The following is a 21,405-nucleotide window of genomic DNA, read 5'->3' as shown; positions in this document are numbered from 1 at the left end:
ATGGTGTAAATGCCATTTATATTTAATTTTGTATGTTTTCACGTTGAGCAATACTCACATAATAATTGTCGTAACTGTACCCTCCGTATCCGTAGTCCCCATAGGAAGAGTCCTTCAGTTCCCCTCCTCGGGTTTGACTCGACATGCTATCCGCGTGATCATGCTGCGGAATTGCATTGACTACGGTCAGGATCAGGGCGACGACGGCTGTCACGTAGGTGATCATCTGTGATTTGAGAATAGCGAAAAGCTTACTGAAGTATAATAATTGCTGTATTACCATTGGTTTCTTGAATTACTGTTAAGTGTTTCAAATGGTAACCAAATACCGTACTGGTCATTTTTTTCGTAATGACTAAGTGATATAATTTGAAACGTACAATATCCTATTACTGATATGAGAATTTAACTCAACCCAGTACGCAACGTTACTAAATTCACATTAAATTTAATTTTCCATGTATTTAATGCCACGAAATAAAATATTAGCCACTATTTCACTGTAACCCACGGTCGAGAGTGTTAGCATAGTAAGAAAATAGTACGAACCTTTCCGCTTCAGATGCTATCCAACGTAGGCTTCAAGCAAAACAGAAGAAATTTGAGCTGTTACTGCTTGCCTCGTGCTTTTAAAATGATATCCTTCAATCAGCTGCTATCCTTTTTATACCTCCAACGTTTACGTTTTCAGTCATTGGATGTGGATGTGTTCAGGTTCCTGAGTGGGAATGAGGAGGAAACAGGAGCGATGTGTATACGTAATGAGGGAAAAAATGCTAGGTAATGAAGGAATGAAAAGGAAAACGGAAGACTCAAAGTTACGTACCTCCCATCTTAGCGACCTGTATTTTCTCTAAAAGGAATTTCGTCAAATATGGCTGGTGAAAATAAATTGGACGGATACGGATGAAACAAACAAAGTTCTGGCCATGGTAGAGTAAGAGGTGGAATCCTGTGAAAACGATTTAGAGGAAGGAAAATAATATGCATTTCGAATGGAATTAAGGGAGGTATAAATTATGCAGAGCTAAAGAATACATTATTTTAATAGGGGTTTAAGGATATTTTCTGTGCTAATAGTTAGGGCTTAGGGTGCAGTAGTGATAATTTCCAGAACACACAAAAAACCTACCATTCTTTTATTTACTGTTAATAAATAATAACAATAATGACAAAAACAGGGAAGAGTTAAACTTTTGATTATGTCTGAGATACCGGTACGTACTATTCAAGTTTCAAATCGTGGAACGAAATATGATCTCTTATGGATCTGACCGACTACTATATGGATATTGACTACGCTGTGGATTTTAGTTCCCGGTAAGTCTATTTAATGAAGAATAGTTTTTACTATCGAACACAGGCTCATAAGAGTACTCAATGTTTATACTAATGTTGGCTTTCTGATAGCCATAATGTAAAATTCTCTTCTTTTATTTTATATTATTAGAGCGAAAAAGTTGCAAATATATTTTTGTCCCACTTTATTGGTACAACTTTACTAGCATGTAATATGATCTTTTATTTAGGCTTTCTTTTAAAATTTGATGCGGTTTTTGTTTTGAAAACTTTCATTTGTTTTAATAAATTATCTGAATATTCAATTTCCATCTCTTTTGATTATTTAGTCTTTCATTTGTTTCCTTATTCAGAGTAAAACTTAATTATTTAACTTTAAACCAGCATAAAGTGTGATTATTTTTGTCTTATATAGGACTAGGCTCTAGGACTAATTTTTCATACAGAAATAATTTATTTTGACTGTGGGATTTATGAAGGAACTGAGGAATTAATCTAAACAGAAACTACGCGCACGAAATAAGTACTGCATTTATGAATTTAAAATAATTGCTTGTTGGACCAGGATTTCTTTATGCAAAATTTTATATTTAATTTTTAGTGAATAAATTTACGACACTATAGGCACCAAAATCAAGCATTGAAATCAGTGAACGTTTATTCTGCAACGCAAAATGTAAAATCCAATGTTTTGACAGTTACGTGTATGCGATATTGGTAATAAATAACGGCATTACATCCCTCTTTTCAACTGTTCCGGATTGGAAACATTCTGCGTTTTATGTTTCGCAAATAATTTTTATTCTTTTTTTAGGATAATTCGATTGTTATTTAATGTTCAGCATTAACAATGTTTGTCTGGTTGAACGTTTTTGACTGATACCAAATATTAGCTGTCACGATTTAGTCCCACTAAATTTGGTGTAATTTCATTTTCCTTATTGATTTAAATGCTATTACGAATAATTGCAATGATTTCATAAATATTTGAACAGAAGGAATGAATCGAATTGGAAGAAGATCAGGTTGTCCGGTTAAAAATACGAACATTGTGTGAGGCATGTGTATCGTATTTTTCTAGGCTCAGCTCTTTACACAGCTTACATAGATATGTTTGAGTATAACCTTAACCGTTGGAGCTTTGAAAAAATCAAGAGTAACTATTGCTAATCGATAATTTTAAAAGAAAGTGACATGTGTCCCCATGATGTACATTCTAGGTACGTAAGGAAGAATTGATGAATGGAAGATTAAATGAGAAAGGTGACTTGATGAAGGTGGAGGTGGCACTTGCCTTGGTTCCGGAATCCAACGAGGCAAAGAGAAAGGAGAAAACACTTGATCTCTTTAGACACACCGTGTCACCCGAATTCGAGTTGAGATAACACTTCGCTGCCCAAAAGATTTTACGCAACAATCTTGATCGTAGCACTCAAAAGCAAGTCATCACGAATACTTTCAGATTCCCATGTCACCACTGTCACTGATTAATCTATCCTCTGGCTACAAAATCTATTATAAGGTTGTGTCCATTTCGAGTAGATTTAGCTAACCAGTGCAGTTGCCTGAATTTAAGGATTGTAATAAAGATAGAGATAACAGGGTGAAGAATGACCTCATTCTGTAGAGTTTTCTTCTACAACTAAAACGTTAACATACTCTTTAAGGAAAACCTTCAACCTGCGTACTCGTTAGAGTATTGTTTGTTTCAAACAAAATTATAAGGATGATGACGATGAATTATGCCACCTATTTTTCACAGCCACCTTTGATGCAAAAATATGCCAGTAATCTTTAACTGGGGCGTTTGGGTGGTTTGAGTGTGAAAATCACCACTTTCTTTAGGATGGAGTTTAACCTGTTATTGTCTTTGTTGATTGAATTGAAGCAATCAATACGAATGTTATTCTATTGTTCGAAGTAGTGATACGCCAAATCTCAGTTCTATCTCTTCTCGACTTTTCTCCATGAACTCTCTAAGCCTAGTAGTATAAGATTGTAATTCATCATATTTATGGGAGCTGGAAAAGGGTCTGATGACTTAAAACTATGGTACGAAATATTGTTTTTTAAATGAGTGTGAATACTAGAATGCATATTTTATACGCCTTTTTATGGTATCTATATCCTGGATATTAAGCAATTGGTTATATCAGCATTAAAGGTGGTGCATATGAAGGTGAAGTAAGAGTTAGTTTGAAAATGTTCTCAGGTTATTTTCATAGACTTTCTTTGGTGGCCGGCTTCCTAATAATAATGCTCTCAAATTATAGAAGAGCCAATTGAGGACATTTGAAATTTTTTGAACAGTCATATTCTTAAATGTTTTCCTCCATGCAATGGACTAATAGCGGCGTATAAGCTTATAAGGCTGAGGAGATGGCCGAGAAGTTCATTAATCTATACTAATAGAATCCTATTCGGTGAATTTTTGGAATTCAATTACTTTAAATTATCCAAAAATCATTTGATGCACGAATACTTCGCCAAATTAGGTAAACTATCATGGAATCCGTTATCTCACAATAGTTGAAACGAAACGAATATTTTTTTCTTAATTTTACTTGAACGCATGTTATCTTTGTTGTTTCTGTTTTTTAGGCTATTACGATCTGACGTAAATTTCACGAGTTAAAAATGTTCGCTTCACCTACAGCCATACGTCTCGGTGGATTTGAGCTAGTATCAATCTCTGAGAAGGCCATTGATGTGTATTTCAAAGGAATTGTACCGATGCTAATAGATTCTAATGCAGGGAAATGATAATAATAGCATTTTATTTATACCATACATAAGAAATCACGTTAAACTTTTTGCATTAGTTCATGTCCAATCCTCGATTCAGGTGTTTATCAATTTCTGTATGAATTTTCACGACAGAAATAATTACGATTCACGCACATTTTTATTTAGACTTAATGCAGTTGACATATGAGAATAAGAAAAAATGAATGGGGTACATTCTTATTTGAAGTAGAATCACGGATGGACATCCGGAGACGATACTGATGTTATAATATTTGCCAGGTGACTGATAACATTGTAGGTCAAAAACATCATCTTATTATAGTATGATTTTGTCATTAATTCTATAATCCGAATGTACACGCTCAAGAAGCTGAACTAGGATAAGTACGTGAATGTAAAAACATTAGTGCATTTTTAGAGCTTTGGAGAGTAAATTATAGATTAGGGAAGTAATGGGACTGTAAAATCTTATTCTAAAGAATAGTCCTTTGGTTTCATTCCTTTAGTTGCGGAAAATGAATTGAAATAAAGTTTTAATAATGCACAAAAGGTTACGCTACTAAATGTATACATTCTTAATGTTTTTTATAACGAAAATGCATATTCCCAGGTTTCAGTTAGTTTCTTAAAATATTTTTAGATTCTCGACTCTTCCCAGGACTGCATTTGCTGTCAGGAGTTTCATTCAGTGGCCTCTCTCGCTAGGTGCAATCCATAAAGCTCAAATTTGTCTACTTGCAGCCGGGTAATCTTTTAATTTACAATGCCCAACCTTAAGTCCTATTTACATTTTTATAAACAGTGCATCTTAGGAACTAGGCTAGCTAGTCTGTTTGCTAGTTGAAACTTGCAAGTAAAGGTGTGTGAATATATATGTTTTGCATATAAATTATTGGGAAATTTTTCGAAAAATTACATTTATTTCAAATGTTGCTGCAATGCCTCAAACTACTTCAAAGTACGTCCTTCGAGCGTCGACACACTTCTGTCAGCTGATTTTTCACGGTTCAAAGTCTCCCAGGTTGGCGGATGCCGAAAGTTCCTTAAGGTGTACGCGTGCAAACTTCTTTGACGGCACTTTCCCATGGTGGTGTCCTACCAGGGAGGATTTTAATTTATGATTATAAAATAGCCTCTAGGTGTCAAATTGGGACTATAAGGGGGTTGGGAATCGTCGTGATGCCGTTGTAGGATGGAATGACGGTTAATGTCACTGGTGGTACATAAGATCAAAGTAAAAGTGCTACCCTGGAGATAATTTGATACGCCTAGACGATACGTATCATCGATATAATATAAAAAATAAATGGCTTTATAAATAAAGGAGTAAACTAAGATATTAATACGTATTCAAAAATGCTAATGTTATGGAGGCAATAAATTATGCGATGATACGACATTTGGACGTAATTAGGAGAGGGTAGTAAGTTTCCTGAAATTGTGTAAATTCAGGCATGTATATTTTTTCTCCCCCAAAAGGGTACGATGTCATGTGGACGTGTTGAATCGATATTTACAATCATTAAGCTTCCAATGAATAGTTGGCATGCTTATCCTGCACTTCTCGTGGGTCAATATTATCTGGTAACAGCGTAGGGACTTTCATATGTGATAGAGATGTTGTTTCAATGAAAATCTTTTGCTAAAGACTATCCGGGTGTTTTATTTTATTTTAGCTCACAATTAATACACATTTTTAAATATTTTATACATTATTTAACTATAGCCGTATATTCGTCAGCCTTGGAATGAAAAGCAAATGGGTTGAATATGACAAATGATTTATATGAGTAATGGTTCCGAGACTGTTCGAACAGTGACTCGGATATATCGTTGAAAATGATGATGATAATGAGCGAATGTCGTATCAGCTTTTCTGCAGCTCTCAGTAGTGTTTTTGCTGGGGAACGGACTCTTGGTGTTCCTCAAAATGGTGCTGTGCAGCGACCTGTGGGTGGACAGCCTGGCCCTTCCTCTCTACTACTGCATTGAAGCCACTGTGCTTGTCTACAGTGTACTTGACGGTCCTCACGGTGCCGTCTGCTTCTTGAAGGCTGTAGTATCCCTTGGTGATGTCTCCATCGCGCTCCTCGTGTTGACTGTGGATGTCACCCGTGTGCTTATCTTCAACCGCGTATTCGAAATTGTACTTTGGTGGAGCCTTGAATGTGAATATAGATGCGCATATGTTATCATTTCAGTTCACCTACAGCAATGAGTAGGCATTTACTGGGCCCGTGGGTCAAAAAAAGTTGCCAAACAATCCATTATTAGACATGATCCTTTTATTTCGATTAGGTATACCCTTAAGCCACACTACCATAGTGGCTACAGGCCAATGGTTTTAGACTCAAGCTTAAAGTGCAAAATCTCATAAAACAAATCACGGAATTTCGACGAGAGAAATTTTAATATTTAGCCAAATTTTATCTACTTATATTCAAGATTAGTTGGACTTAACAAATCATTTATAGGTTGGCAATGAAAATATAGATAAGTTTTTTCATTACCTCCTTGGAAAATTTTGAATCGGTAAAATAGCTATAATTCAGTTTAAGATCTATTTTGCTATTATAAACCGGCGATGCTCGACAATTTGTTAAAAAGCGTCGGTTTTCATCTTACAAATCGTCCATCATCCAAGTCGTCAAACATCTTACCTCATTTAGTCAAAATCATTGCGTTAAAAAGTATCCCAATATTCTTTAATATGACGAAGAGAAACATGTCTCCGGTGATGTATTCCGTATTAAAACGTTTAAAGTTAAATTTAAGCATAGTTTAATCTGGTAGAAAACGTTTAATGCAAAGAAAATGAATATTGTTTCCGGAATTGAGCAAATTATTTAATTTCTCCTTTTAAGTCTAAAAATCAATAAATTAGCATTAAAATATGACTAGAGCGTTCCACATTATTCGATGAAGTGGACAGATTTAGCATTACAGAGTTAATGGGAAACTTCGGTTTTCCAAAGGTTTTACTTAATCTAAGTGAAGCATATTTTAAAATTAATCGGAATTTCTCCTGGGGGTCAGGCTTGCAGTAAGATCCATCTATTTTCATAGGTTCGTAAAATTTTTTAAACCAATTGGTAAATAATTTAACGCAGCAATGGAAAGTAAAGATGAAGGAGAAATTTGATTCATAAAAAGAAAGGAGAAATGTGATTAATAGATATCTAAACCGTCCATTACAAAACAACAAAAAAGTTGCCGAATAACGTACGTAATAATCCACTACGTGACCATGACCATATCCATGACTCTCTTGACCTCCAGAAATGGCAAGACCTCCGTCATGCCCTCCGTGTCCACCTCCTAATCCCTGCTCACTGACCCCGTAGCCTTGTCCACCGTGTTCTCCGTAGTGCTGAGGTAGGGCAAGGCTGATGGTTACCATCGCTAGGGTTACTGTAACTATTTGGCTGATCATCTGTATAAATATAAAAACATATCGATTTATTTGACATTGTAGTTCACCAAATAGTGTAATAAAATGAATGGATTTTTTAAATAATGTACTTTTGCTCCAAGGAAATCATTTATAAGCATTTGTGCTTAAAATGATTATGAATGAACATCACTGCTTGTCTTATCCCCCGTCATACGGATCAGTTATAGTACGGGCATGGAATTGTAGAAAATAAATGTAACAGGTCGGCAAATGGATCATCTCATCTATTGATTGATCTAATACATCACATCGAGCTATACAATTACATTCCAGCAGCATTTAATGCACTATTTAAAATTATGGCGGGACCACAATTTTTTAATCCCACCAGAAAACAGGAGTCATCAACCCTAAACCTGGTATGACCGGTATGGTGGGACAGTTGCTTTTCGTGATCCAACTGTGATTTCCCAAAGAAGAGCTGGTACCTTCTTAAACATTCACACAGCTTGCAAAAACGTGAGAAGGTCCATAACCACCAGAAATTTGAACAAGGTGCTCAAGTTTGGTAGGAATACACACCTCGAATTAAGTTACCATACCCTTTAATTTTTCAAGGTGTCGGAATTTTTTCTTGATAATATAGAAGGGAATTTAGAAAATATATATCTATTCGTGCGTCCATCAAATATATTCAATAAATAATTAAACTAAGCATCATTTTTTTAAATTAAATATATATTCATAAAACTTTTACTCAAACATAAAAGTTAACTGAAATACTAAAAATAAATTAAGCAAATCATTTCGTAGGAATGTGGGTCTGTAGTCCGTATTGATAAGTCTTCCGAGCCTCTACTGCCTCTATGTGCTGGATCGATCCGGCGAAGTGCCGATAGCATGTTATATGCTATAATTCGGAATTTTTAACTACCCGTCGTTCAGCTTTCACTTTTATGCTTATGACCTTCATTTATAAAAGCTTTTTTTACAAATATGATACCTTTAGCCGGTATATAATTAGTAGTTTGCTCTGTAAAATGAAGCGTAATACAGATGGTAGAACAGAAATTGCAATCATTAGATTGCTATTATTTGAATTAATTGAGAAAGACGTTTTGAACCACGGTACAAAAGATAGAGACGTCATTTGAAATTGAGTTGAGCTTAAAATTATATTTAATTTTCAGTGGCCAAATGATCAAATAGAAATTATTGCATTAGAATTTCCCCTTTGGTATACGACACTAGGCAAAATTCAGCAGTGAAATGTTAAATGGATGATAGTAAAAATACCGCTTGTCGGCTTTAATTTTGTAAAATAAATTTTCATATGGTATAAAAATTTTGGGATAGAGTATGATCACCAATAATTTATACATGACTCAAACTGACTTCAAATTTTTTTCGTTGAGCCTTCGTGATCAGATTAGATATGCATAATTACAAAAATATTGTGAAATGAAATCAACAAATATAGTCGGTGTTTGGTCGATCAAATATTAAAACTTTTCTCGAATTATTATGCAATCGCCTGAAGACAATTTTACTAACACGATTGTAAAACCTACGTCTCTTGTGGAAAATTAATATTGTATGAAAGAAATAGCTTCCGTCGTGTCGACAGCATATCAGGCCAGTTTTTATCAAATCGCCTAGCTCGGTTATCGCCCTGATGAATTGCGTACCTCTCTGGAGTCATTGTCGATCCCGATAAAAAAAATCTGCGGTCCGCGCGTCAATCAAGTTTTACTACCACAACCAATGAATAAAATTCTCCTTCCCAGCGTGGAACAATCGATGATCTAATCACAATGATCGATGATCTTTCAATGAAAAGTGAGCCACTCGCTCTTGTTCACTCAATGTGTTCTTGAATTAATGATTAACATAGGACAATTTCGACGGCGAATATCGGAGCAGATTTGAATTATAAGTTTCACCGTAGGAGTTTTCGTTTTGCTCCAAATTTACCTTATGGATCAAAAGAAACAATTACCTCTCACAAATATCCACACAAATGCACCCACGCACACGGTCATACCCCAAAAGGCATTTACTTGAACTCTCGGCACCAACCTTTCTAGTATCCTGAATGTTGCTAACGAAGAGGTTATTTCAAGTTCCTTCTCTCAAAGCCGGGTGGAAACTGAATGTGCTTGGATCGGAAGCTTCCTGTGCATATATACGCTTCCGAATCTCTAGCCCCACGGGTGTAACATCCCCTTTCCCTGGGTGAGAGGGAATTTTTTACTCGAACGTGAGTGGGACGGAAGACTGAGAATTGCCCGTAATCAACCGTGTAGAGTAATCTCTGTTCTCAAAAATTAACTTTGCGGTGAAAGTACAGGCCTTTACTTCTTCTTGGCATTGTGCCGTCAGCGCGCAGGCTTCTTGAATGTATTTGCCTTATTATCATTTGTATATATGTGCACACAATTTTCATCTTGAAGATAATAGTTAATATAGTCATGAGACTATATCTATAAATCTCTGCGTTGGCCGAAGGGTGATGATTTGGAAATTTAAATAATTGCGAGGAATGATGTTAGCGCCATTCTGAAGCTGGTCTCTAATCATTTAGTAGGAAAATTAATTTGTCATATTTCTGTTGCGTTTATATGTTAACATTAACTTCCGTTGTATACCATATAGTGCAGTTTTATTGCGGTATAATTGTTATAAAATACTAATTAATAACTTTAAGATGACTAAAATATGATATAGTTAAAGTTTCGGAAACCGCTTGACCATAAGCGATGAAAATTTTCACGAATATAACTTTCTTTTTGAAAAGTTCAGAGCAGCCGCAGTAAACGCTTTCTTTAGGCTGCCGAGTAGCATAACAGTAATAATGGATTTTTGCGCGCGAGTGGGCGAGTCGTTCAGTGCACGTATTTCTGCTCCTCATTAAATGGCCATTGTTGCTTCCGGACGAAATCTCAAATGGGTGAAACCGCTCTTTTTGACTCATGAGCCATAACTTCATTTTTTCTTGCTTATTAGAGGGCTATTGCGAAGGTATATCACAAGTTGTTGGTTTAAAATGTTTCAAAGCCAAGATACGAATAATAATTTTAATAAAAGTTTAATAAACCAAGCAAAGAAATCAAACAAGATGCTCATGGACGAATGAGATTGAGGACGTCCAATTGAGGCTTGCTTAGAAGTTAGAAGTCCCTTGAGAGAGAGAGAATAAAGCAAATTCATGATTTTCGACCGAGTTTATTACTCGCAGAAAATAAAAACCAACTACGAAATGCCTTTTCCCATATCTCCTAAAAATTAGATTTTTGACTGACTCTTCTGGCGTCTTATATTATTCAAATACTTTGTGGTATTTTGTCAAGAAATTTTATATATTATGATTTCTTATCCGAAAATACTGACTTCCTAACAAGACAAGAACCTAGGAGCCTATCTCATCGAATGCGTATTTTATCCTTTTCTGTAAATAAATAGAACTGTATATATTTACATTTTTCAGCAAACTGTACATTGTATTTTAGATATTCTAATTCACATGAAATCAATATTTGATTATCATAGTGCAAGTTTGTATACAGGATGAGGCAAATAAATGTGAGAGGCAAATAAAATTTTTAAGTCAATTAATGCGCATTCACCGAGTGAATTCATGCTGGTAACATTTTTTCCTATTTTTAATAAATTGGTGTTGACGTTCAATTTTCAAATTAGGATTTCAAAGTGCTTTATTGAATCAATATTTTATTATTTCCTAATTCTGTTAAAAATTTTAAATCACATAATGTACGGTTATATAGTAGGTATACAGTATACCTTGACTTCAGGTAGGAATATAGTATAGCTAAAGTAACATGATTGAAGGAAATGGCGTCAGCTCGTTTGAAAGAAGTTGACTTGAGTGAAATAATGTCTTTCTTTAAACCAAACAACCAGATCCAATGGCAACATTTCCTTCATGTTCCAAATAATATAAATATTAACTGATTATTTGAGCAAATATTCCTATCATAAGAATCTTGCATAATAATTATAATTTTTCAATAAGGCGAGAGCTTATTAAAAGCCATAGTGTAATTCACGACAATCTTATTTCTTGCATCGTCATTTTGTTGGATATTTTATTATTGATTTAACATGCAAGGCACTCGCATAATCCGGACTTTTTTTAAATTCTCTGTTCAGTATGTTGCTTCGAAAAATACGGTAACATATAAAAGGGGCCCGTGACACCGTACTTCAATGGCTTTCAGTTGCCCTTCGTTCCAGCCGCTAGCACGGTTAGATAACGGTTAACTTATGAATGAATAAATATTGAAAGTCAAGGCGAGGGTCATGCTGAATGGGTGCCATGCATAGGAACGGAGCAAGAAATATCAAGGAATACCGATCGCAAATAGAGTTACCAAAAAGCCGTTGATTACTGCGTTTGTCGACGCATTCATAAAGTTTAACCTTTAATGGTGGAATTTTTTTGAAAAGTAATAACTTCATTATGTTTAACCCGTCACTATTTTTCCTTTCTTTGATGAATTAGTGTGTAGGAACTTAGGTTTCAGACCACAGTGGGTATTTAATTTTATAGGCAGAAATGGTCACAAATTTAAGGTAAAATGCCGGGCACAGAGAACAAATAAAAACAATTTTCTTTTCTAAATAGAACAATTGTTGATTGGAACACCTTACCTGCAAAAATATTCGAGCCCTTTCCTAACAGAGTGTATACTTTTAAGAATAGATGTAAGGTATATATGTAATAATTTGATTGATGTGTGGTGTATTGTATTACATGTAATAGCTTAATTTTTTTTATTTGTCTTTTTTCCTTGCTGATTAATGGTTGTACATGGGATGGGGATTCGCTTGTTCTGTTAAAGAGATTGGTGCATTGAAGTCTGATTTTATCTATTATCTTTTGCGATTATTTGGGACTTGTGTGCCACCTGACACTGTCTATCAGCACATGTGTATTTTTAATAATAATAATATATCCCACGACGGGCTCGAGTCTTTTTAAAAAGAAAATAATCATATTATGAAGCCCCAATAAAAATGAACTTTAGGCATTGTATCTAGTAAAGTAGTTAATTGGGCATATATTTTCTCATATGCTTCTTTGCCAAAAACAAGTTTCTCAATCAATTTGAAAACCATTATGTTATTAAACTTGAGAACCATTATTTTATTCAATTTGAAAACCATCCAAGGTGAGAAGATAGGAATACAATATAACGACTTTCACATACAATTTCTGGAACAATTACTCGAGGAAGAACTCTTTGATGGATACGTCCTTGCCGGACCAATGAACCGTGATACATATTGATGAAAATAAGGAGAAGGAATAAAACGGTAGAATTCAATAGTAAGTAGGTCGTCCGCCAATCCCTCACAAGGAGGCGTGACCAAATCATCAGAGAAAGGTCAATTAAATCGTTAAAACGAGAAGTAACAACGTGTAAATAGTCTGTCAGACCTGGCGAGACAATTGCGGACGGATTACTAAGTGTCTGTCCCTTATTCTCTGTTGAGATTTCAGCTCTCAACTTAAGTCTACAGTTTTATTAAAAAATTTTATATTTAGCAAGTTCATGCATTGCATAACAACATTATGCCACGAACGTTTGGTTTTACACGTGTTAGTGGGTATTGTTGCTTGAGACTTTTTAGTATTTGGCTCTTTTTTCCAGCGGTAGTAATTATATTTATGTTACTTAAATTAGACGTATGTTTCTGTATAAATTTTTCATGAAGAATTTTTTATTAAAAATGACACCAAAAAGCCAAAGTTATAGATGAATAAAAACCATGAGGCCATTTCTTGGGGCTTGATAAAATTCAAATCCTAATTGTCTTAGCAATGCTGCATTGCCTGCATTCATAACATTACCATCTTATGTATGTTTTTACAGCTAACGGTGATATGTTTGAAAATTTAAGTACATAGTTTCTGAATTTCATTTTGCCACTAGGCTTCAGAATTTTAAGAATTTCAGTTATTTTTCCAGATCTGCACATTTAGCTGTCACTTTTCAGCATTTTAACAGTAAAATTAAATCGTATTTCCAAAGTTGATCAAGTCATTTAAAATTCCAAATATTGAAATATTTTAATTTTCAAAATTGACTGTCATTTAGCTAGCTGGTCTCTCTACAAAGTAATTTTTGAAGAGTACTAATGCATATGAATTGAAAACTTATCTATGATATGAAGAAACGTTCAACAATAACAATACTCTTCTGAAATATTAGAATTATGAAGTTGAGGTGTTGAATAATCATTCCATTGTCTTCAGGTATACAGCCGTTATATTTAACCATAGTCATGGGTATTGCTCAAGTATCTCCTGGCACATATGCACTATGAGCCAACGACTTTGAAATAGGTGTCTTTTCACTACTAATATATGAATAAGTTTCTATTTCTACCATTGGTGTGTTTTACTAGATTTTCAGGCATTTCTATTGACAGACATTAAATTTAAATATTGAATGGGTCATTGTAAATGTTTCACTTAAATCGTAAATTTTCATTTCATCAATATCTGCTTCATTTGTAGTGCAATTAGAGGCTCATCGAGTCATTCACCTTCTTGCTTGAGAGGAAGAAAAGTGAAATGGGAATGCACGAGGAAGAGCCTTAATGAATCCCTCGCCACCAAATTAATTCCATTTAGATTGTCATTGTTCTCAGATTTCAATTGGACTGAGGTGATGAAATTTATTCGATTTACCTTTTTTAGCCATGAAAATTTGGCAAATTTGCAATAGGATAATTTGAGGCAATTAAAATTGCCCTCGCGGCAGCTGTTTCTTAGCGAAAATAAGGTGTAATAGTTGTTACGTAGGTGATATCTTTCGCAGAATATACAAGAATTAAATCCTGAACTTGAAATCGATTTCTTGAAGGTAAAACAAATTAAGTAACCTGTTTGCGCGTTAATCGATCCAGTAGGGATTAATTTGGGGGCAAAGTTTGAAATTCATTACAGGACGTTCGGGATAAAACATATTTCCAGCAAGGAATCCGCATTAATTACTTTGACTCGTATGTACTTCGGCTTCTTCTCTCTTGTAAAAGTGAAGGAAGTTTCTTGAATGAGAACATTTTTATGGATACTTTTGCACGGAATTCAAAGTTTTTCTGGAAATTCAACCGAGTACTTAACAATTAAGCTCCAAAGGTTAGTCTACGCTCATATGATCATTGCTGCCCGGATTTCAATCACAAACTTTCGGCGTTTTGGTGTGTTAAGTAAGAAGTGTCTTATTTTGGCGTTTGATTGATCGTGCCTTCTCATCCTTCTCATTGATCCTTCTCAGCTTAAGCTTTGTTAAGATCAACTTCCTTACCTTTCGACATTCTTATAATTCTGAAACCATTTGGAGATTTTTCACGGCAATTTCTTTTTCAAAAAATTTAACCTTGTTTTCATAGTTTTATTTTTATCTACACGAAAAATATTCCACCTAAATACCATGTTTCAATACTAATTACATTACGATAAACTACTTCATCACGTTGTTTTAAGTAATCGTTTGTCATAGTGGTTTTGAAGGCTGGGTTTCATAATTGTTTGATTTGGCAAAAGGCTTTTAAATGATCCTTAAGCCATAACATGGGTAAAAGAGATTTATTAATAATCATCACGATAATTTTATTTTATAGACTCAGGTTTATATATGCATCCAGTCTATTAGAAAGCTCTTGATTTCGCGACCCGTTAAGAAATGCCGCGTGGTCAAACAATGCGCTGCGAACGCCCGTAGAGAAACACATTTTAACGCTCGAGTAACCAACAAATCAACCAGGTAGCCCAGTAAACTGCTCAACCGACTTAGTGGATTTGTTTTCTAAGATTTAACTAGAGCTTTTGAGGTTTAATCTGGTTATTATCCTTCACGGCCATGGAGTACTTGAAGTGGCCTAGAACAGAAGTTCCCCTTGATAGATGCTGTTTTATTATTATTGAAATTGTCGCATTGAAAAGCATATCAGCGGATGACACCGTCAAAAATTTATTGTTGCGGCATATCCCGCGGTTTCTTGGAATTAAATTAAAACATTCCCTGCTGCATTATATTTAAAAAACGAATGGAAACCTAATTCGGAGAAGAGTATCCAGTTCTACAATTGAAACGATAGTATCAGAGTATATTATGTCCTGACGAAATAAAAAAGTAAATGAATAATTTTAGATAAGATAGCGCTCCAGTTATTCCATAGAACTAGAATGATTGTAATCTAGTCAATAGTCTATTACATTTTATCTTATTTAATGGGTTTTATTTCATACATCTTTTGCATAGTGGAGAATGATAGACTTGATCATGTTCATTTTAGATACTCCAATACAAATATCGCTACCATTCATCCCATGATTCTTTACTTATGCAGAACGGAAACACAAAAGATCTAAAAAATAGGTGTTACTAAGCTCCTGTTAACTCACAGCCTACGGCATAAAATCATTAATTCCCATAGCCTGGAGGAAGTTTTATATTTTCAATGACCGTGACTTAACAAGAGGGATTTAACACTAATAAAAGCACATCAGAACCCACTACTTGATTTCGATCACTCGGTCGCTCGATCTTCCCCAAGGCAGTATTTTTCGCTTAAGATCTTCCATAAGGATGGCGTAATAGGCGCTCTATTTAGAATTCGAATTAGCACGTAAATAAGATCGAGAAGTTGCTCGTGCTCTCACTTTCTCCATCGACCATCGGCGGAGACGGCAAGCCCTCCTCCACGCATCATGGCAGAAGTAGTAGTTGCCTTTCACTCTTCCGGCGAGAAGCAAGCAACCATTTACTGCCGTAAAGGTAAACTGTCCACGCTACGACTCACTCACGCACGCACAAAAAGGCACGTGCCCTAGAACCCCCGGAGGCAGTTATGATGGCCTCCAACTATCCTAGTAGCCTCCGGCTATCTAGGTGGCCTCCGGTTATCATTTGTTTTTATGATGTTTCGCCGATGATACAGTTAATCCAAAGCCACCTTCCAGTCAATAAATATGCCGAACGATATTGAATGCCATAAATAATTTTTGTTTTTTGAATATATATATATATATATATATATATATATATATATATATATATATATATATATATATTTATTTATTTATTTATTTATTTATTCATTTATATTTAGAAAAACATCTATATAAAAATATATTTTAAAATACCCTATTCCTAATTATTAACTAAACTAATATAATACCTAATATTTCAGGAAGGTATTGGAGTTATTATTTGAGTACTTTAATAAGTACTTTCGGCAGCCGAATGGGTAGCTTGCCCTATAGATATCACAGGTGGCATAGATGATGGCGAAGTTCTTTTAGTCAAATAATTGGTTATTGCCCACGTTTCAGGGAGATAAAAGTAGAAATGATGAAAAAGTCATGCTATGTATGCATTGACATTTATAAACGTTGCACGCAAAATTCTGTCCATGCTTTCATAGTCGTAAAAACGGTAGTCCAGGGGTAGAGCGTTGGACCAATTACCGTAGGTCCCGGGTTTGATTCCCGGGCAGGAATCTCTGGGCACATGCAGTTCCACCTAAGCTTTGTGATTTTTCGGGTACCAGTTCTTCCTGGGAAACAATAACTGGCACAGGGAAGGAACTGGCTCGCCCACCCTGATGTGTGCCTTTCGCACACCGTCGGGCTTAGTTCTGCATGAACTATTATCATCACCGACCAAACCAACCTTGGGGTTGAGTAGTGTGTTAATGGTGTGTGTGTATATATATATATATACATATATATAAAAGTTTATATATATATATATATATAATTTCTTTATTTAATTTATATGCTCATGTTTGAACTTAAAGTTTGAATAGTTGATGAGAAATACTAAACTTCGTCAAAGTGGATAACCAGATTTTACGAGATATTTCTTTTATATGTCAATTGTTCTGAAAAAATATCTGATTGCAAACTAAGTGAAATAAATTTTGTCCTGAGTTTTTAGTGGAATTACTATAGTGGCTAAAATAAAAATTTATTGTTGTATAAGGCCTGAAATTTAAGGGTAGGCACTCATTGAGCGCGTCATGATGGCGATTTGGGATAGCTTAAGAGTTGTACATTTGTGCCAATAAGAACGTAAATAACGTTTCATTGGGTAGTAATATAAAGTATATTAAAATATTAAACTACTTTAGTCTAATAATTAAGGTAATTAAAATTAGTATATCTCAAAAGTTAATGAAAGATAAGGAAGTCCCTAAGCTACATTTTTCTTACGAGGTATTTTGACTAATCACATAAATTTGGTAACCCGGGATGTTTGTTTTTAATAAATTTAGAGGATCATTGTATTATAATTAAATTGGATCATAGCAGATTTTTAAATGTTAATAAGGGGTATACTGTAGCTTGGGGGTGTTCCTCTGTTGCTTATAAAATTCCTTTCCCTCCTATGACTCCTAAAAATAAAGTAAAAAGCTAGAGACTAAAGACTTGGGATAGAAACATACTTATATCGATATAATTCCTAGGAATTCAGACAGATGGAGCAAATATTACACCTCTGCTAACGCCACCTCAGTGAAAATATCATAATCTGGATCCTTTAGAGATGAGACATAATTTTTAATGGCACACGTAATTTATATGTGACAAAAGGGTGTAAAAAAGACCTGATTTTTTTCTAGGAAATTAATGTACTTAAACGACATGGAGTCCATAACATCATAAAGCAAGTACAATAGCTTGCCCTTCATGTGGATCAATGTGGAATGATTCTCCAAGAATAAACCACTAATGGTAATATACACCAAACGTAAACTAATATTAAACTTCACCTAGCCAAAGAAATAGTTCACCACGTTAGGAGCAAGTCCCTAGAGCACCTAACTTATAACCAACACCCAATACACTCATTTAGTACCCTGTCATAACCCTACCTTAAGGAGCCCACCTGTTGACTGATGGCAGACTCCCCATGCTGTTTGTGGTGTTCTGAATGAAGTAGTGAATTATCGATTGAGCTAGAAATGAAAATTTTTAACAAATAAAGTGATTAAGAGAGTGATGCGAAGATTTTGGAGGATATTTTGAGTAATTTAGATTTGATTATCTCCACCTCTAAGACGTTCATGGGCAAAATAGCTGAAATTTAAATGTGAAAAAAATGGAACTCTAAATAAGGTGAAAACTATCACGCAAATATTAATTAAAGATACAGGATTCCCATTAAATGTGGTTCATGTATCATGAGTCACGAGTAATGTGCCCAATTTACCGTAAATTAAAGCCGTGAAAGAGGGTAAAACTTTACCATTCCAATGTTTTATTTCTGTTGATGCAATAGACATTGGAATACAAGGAAATGTTTACTTAAACATGGAATTCGTTAAGATCTTTCAGGAACACATTCTTTCATATACGTAGTCATTTTACGGTTCCTATTCCTCTGCAAATGTCGTATGCAATTAATGTTGCATGCTATACATAATTCCATGCTATATATAATGTATGTGGTAGTCCAGAGGCCGAGTGTTGAACCGGAGGGCCCGCATTGGACTCCCAGGAGGCCTCTCTGGGCACCCTGAGCTTCACCAGAGCTGTGTTATCTTTCGGTTGCCAGAACATCCTGGGAAATCATTGACGGCCCAGGGGAAGGATCTGGCCCCCCTCCTCTAATGTGAGAATTTCACGCACCATTTTGCTTGGTGTTGGGCGCCCTCTATCATCTCTTCGACCGACCTTCGGAATGGTAACTGTATTTATGGTTTTTATTATATGTACTGCAGGACTTGGGGTGCTGAACCTCCCAGCACCATAAGTGTTTCTCTTCTTAATCTTTGAATAGCATGAGCACGTTGTTCTTGTTACAAGGAATACACGGTAGTCTTGCTTCGTGGCAGTGTTAATTTAGTGTGATGAGTTAAAGAGTGAAGGGGTCTGCGGTGTCCGTTGCTCGATAATTTTGTCCGCATCAAATGCCTTCAATATATTGAAATTAAATTTAAAATACTTCGCCTTTCCACATAAACCACTTTTGTTACTACCTAGGTTTTGTTACGGTATAACATCATCAGGTCAAACCATATATATATATATATATATATATATATATATATATATATATATATATATATATATATATATATATATATATACCATAACGAAATTTATGTAGTAATAAAAGTGGTTTATGTGGAAAGGCGAAGTATTTTAAATTTAATTTCAATATGAAGAATTTCCACCAAGTGACGCCCCAGAAATTGTTTCATTTAGCCTTCAATAAAGTTTGCAATTTAATAGGTAATACTTAAAACAGTATATTTTATTCAACACCATAAAATTAGTCCTGCTGAGACTGTATAAGTAAAATATGAAATGCATGGCGTCACGCAGAGTGCATGCTTCTAGGTGTTAGCAAAAATTAAACTTCGACAAAAATGAAGGAATAAAAATGGCAAATAATGTCGGACAAACGTGAGAAAATACTCGTGATACGTGGATAATAGTGTTTGGGAACTGTGTAAAACCAACTTATTAAGTAGAATACCTTGAGTTTAAAGTACATGGTAGTTTAATGTGTAATTTAAATGAACCATATACTAATGCTATTTAGGAATTATTCCCTTATTCAACCATTTTTTTACAGTTTTATAATTTTAGAAAAACCTTCACGTAATACGGAAGCAGAAACCTCAATGAGGTACAGAAATAGCTAGTGATAAATCGATCTTGACTTGGTACCCATTCCCAATAAGAGCATCTTTGGACGTGAAATACCACAGTTGACCCATAGTTGCACAAGTTTTTTTATTGTTGCAATGTGTATTTTTCTATATTTGAGACGATCAAAACGCTATTTCTGCTCTTCTAAATGCAACCGCTATAATTAAGTAGGTCAAAGTGAAATTATAGTATTAAGGGCATTTTTGATTACAACAAACTTAGAATCAAAGGCTTCGATTTAATACCCAAATCTAGTAACATCCCAGGAAGCATTCATCTTTGCAGAGGATTATAATTAAACCATAAATTCTTACATTTAAATCAGCAAACTAATTTTTATTTAATACATTTAATAAACCTCTGTGGTTTCTTTTATATTGCTTAGACAAAATGATTTGCATATAACTAAATAACTTATTTTCATGCATTAAACCGAAGTGTTGGAATTGAATTTTAGGAACTGGTTTTTTGCCAGAGAGATCGATTAAATATTTTGTTGAACAGTTTATTTTGATTCTATCTCTATTTTGCGTACATACTCAAAACGCCATTTTGTTATTGACTCTGGAGCCAAAATTTGAAACTCCTCAAAGTTTATAGCTATGTTACACATGATTTAACTTGACATTTTTCGTATTAAGTCGTTGTTACAATCTTATAATTGGTTAAGTAATATTGTGATGCATAGAATTTTTATTGGTGGCGGCATTTTACACCACTTATCTTATAAATCAATACAGACCAGATAGGTCTCCAATGTTTGTAAACCTAAGCTTTAGCTGAGTGGAAATGATGCCGCAATAACTCTAAGGTTCTCTTTGATTTTCTGTAATCGGATAATAGATGTCGTTTCCGGTAAAGCCAGTCGATAAAATTACTGTAAATTAATTCGAAGTTTCTCATCATCGTACTTCAGGCGTTATCATAGTTTCATGTAAAAATAGTTACCCCAATAATTTCCATGGTTCAAAAGTTTCAATATACCATTACGATATTGATAGTATACTGTAGAAGAAGGAAAGGTTTACGTGGTTTCCTCAAATTACGAGTGAATGTTTGATGATGAAAACAGAGCTGTCAACCGACTGTCGGCAAGGAAGTTCGACGGGAAATATATGTGATAGCCCTAAATCTGAGGCGGGGGTGGAATGTGGGGCACGGCCGCGATACTTGACAGATATTACTTATGCGTATACGCAGGTGAAAAAACAAGTATCCATTCGTGAGTTTGAAAATTTATTTTTTATGCTTTAATATTTCAAGTGAG

The 21,405-nt window shown here is 34.7% G+C and overlaps 1 protein-coding gene across 1 annotated transcript in view; it reads right to left on the bottom strand.

Annotated features, from left to right (window-relative positions):
• Positions 1-5,932: 5,932 nt before the first annotated feature.
• The window catches only part of LOC139701135 (adult-specific cuticular protein ACP-20-like), a 34,995-nt gene continuing 19,522 nt past the window's right edge, over positions 5,933-21,405 (bottom strand). The window contains exons 4-5 of the mRNA XM_071599712.1: positions 7,274-7,480; positions 5,933-6,208 (exon numbers count right to left, since the gene is read on the bottom strand). Of these exons, the coding sequence (XP_071455813.1) occupies positions 5,933-6,208; positions 7,274-7,480 (483 nt within the window). The remainder of the gene's footprint in view (positions 6,209-7,273; positions 7,481-21,405) is intronic.

This window comes from Hetaerina americana, unplaced genomic scaffold (assembly GCF_022747635.1).
Source record: "Hetaerina americana unplaced genomic scaffold, ioHetAmer1.1.p SCAF_11, whole genome shotgun sequence".
Lineage (NCBI taxonomy): Eukaryota > Metazoa > Arthropoda > Insecta > Odonata > Calopterygidae > Hetaerina > Hetaerina americana.
Note: the sequence above shows the minus strand (reverse complement) of the source record. Positions and strands in the feature narration are given on the sequence as shown.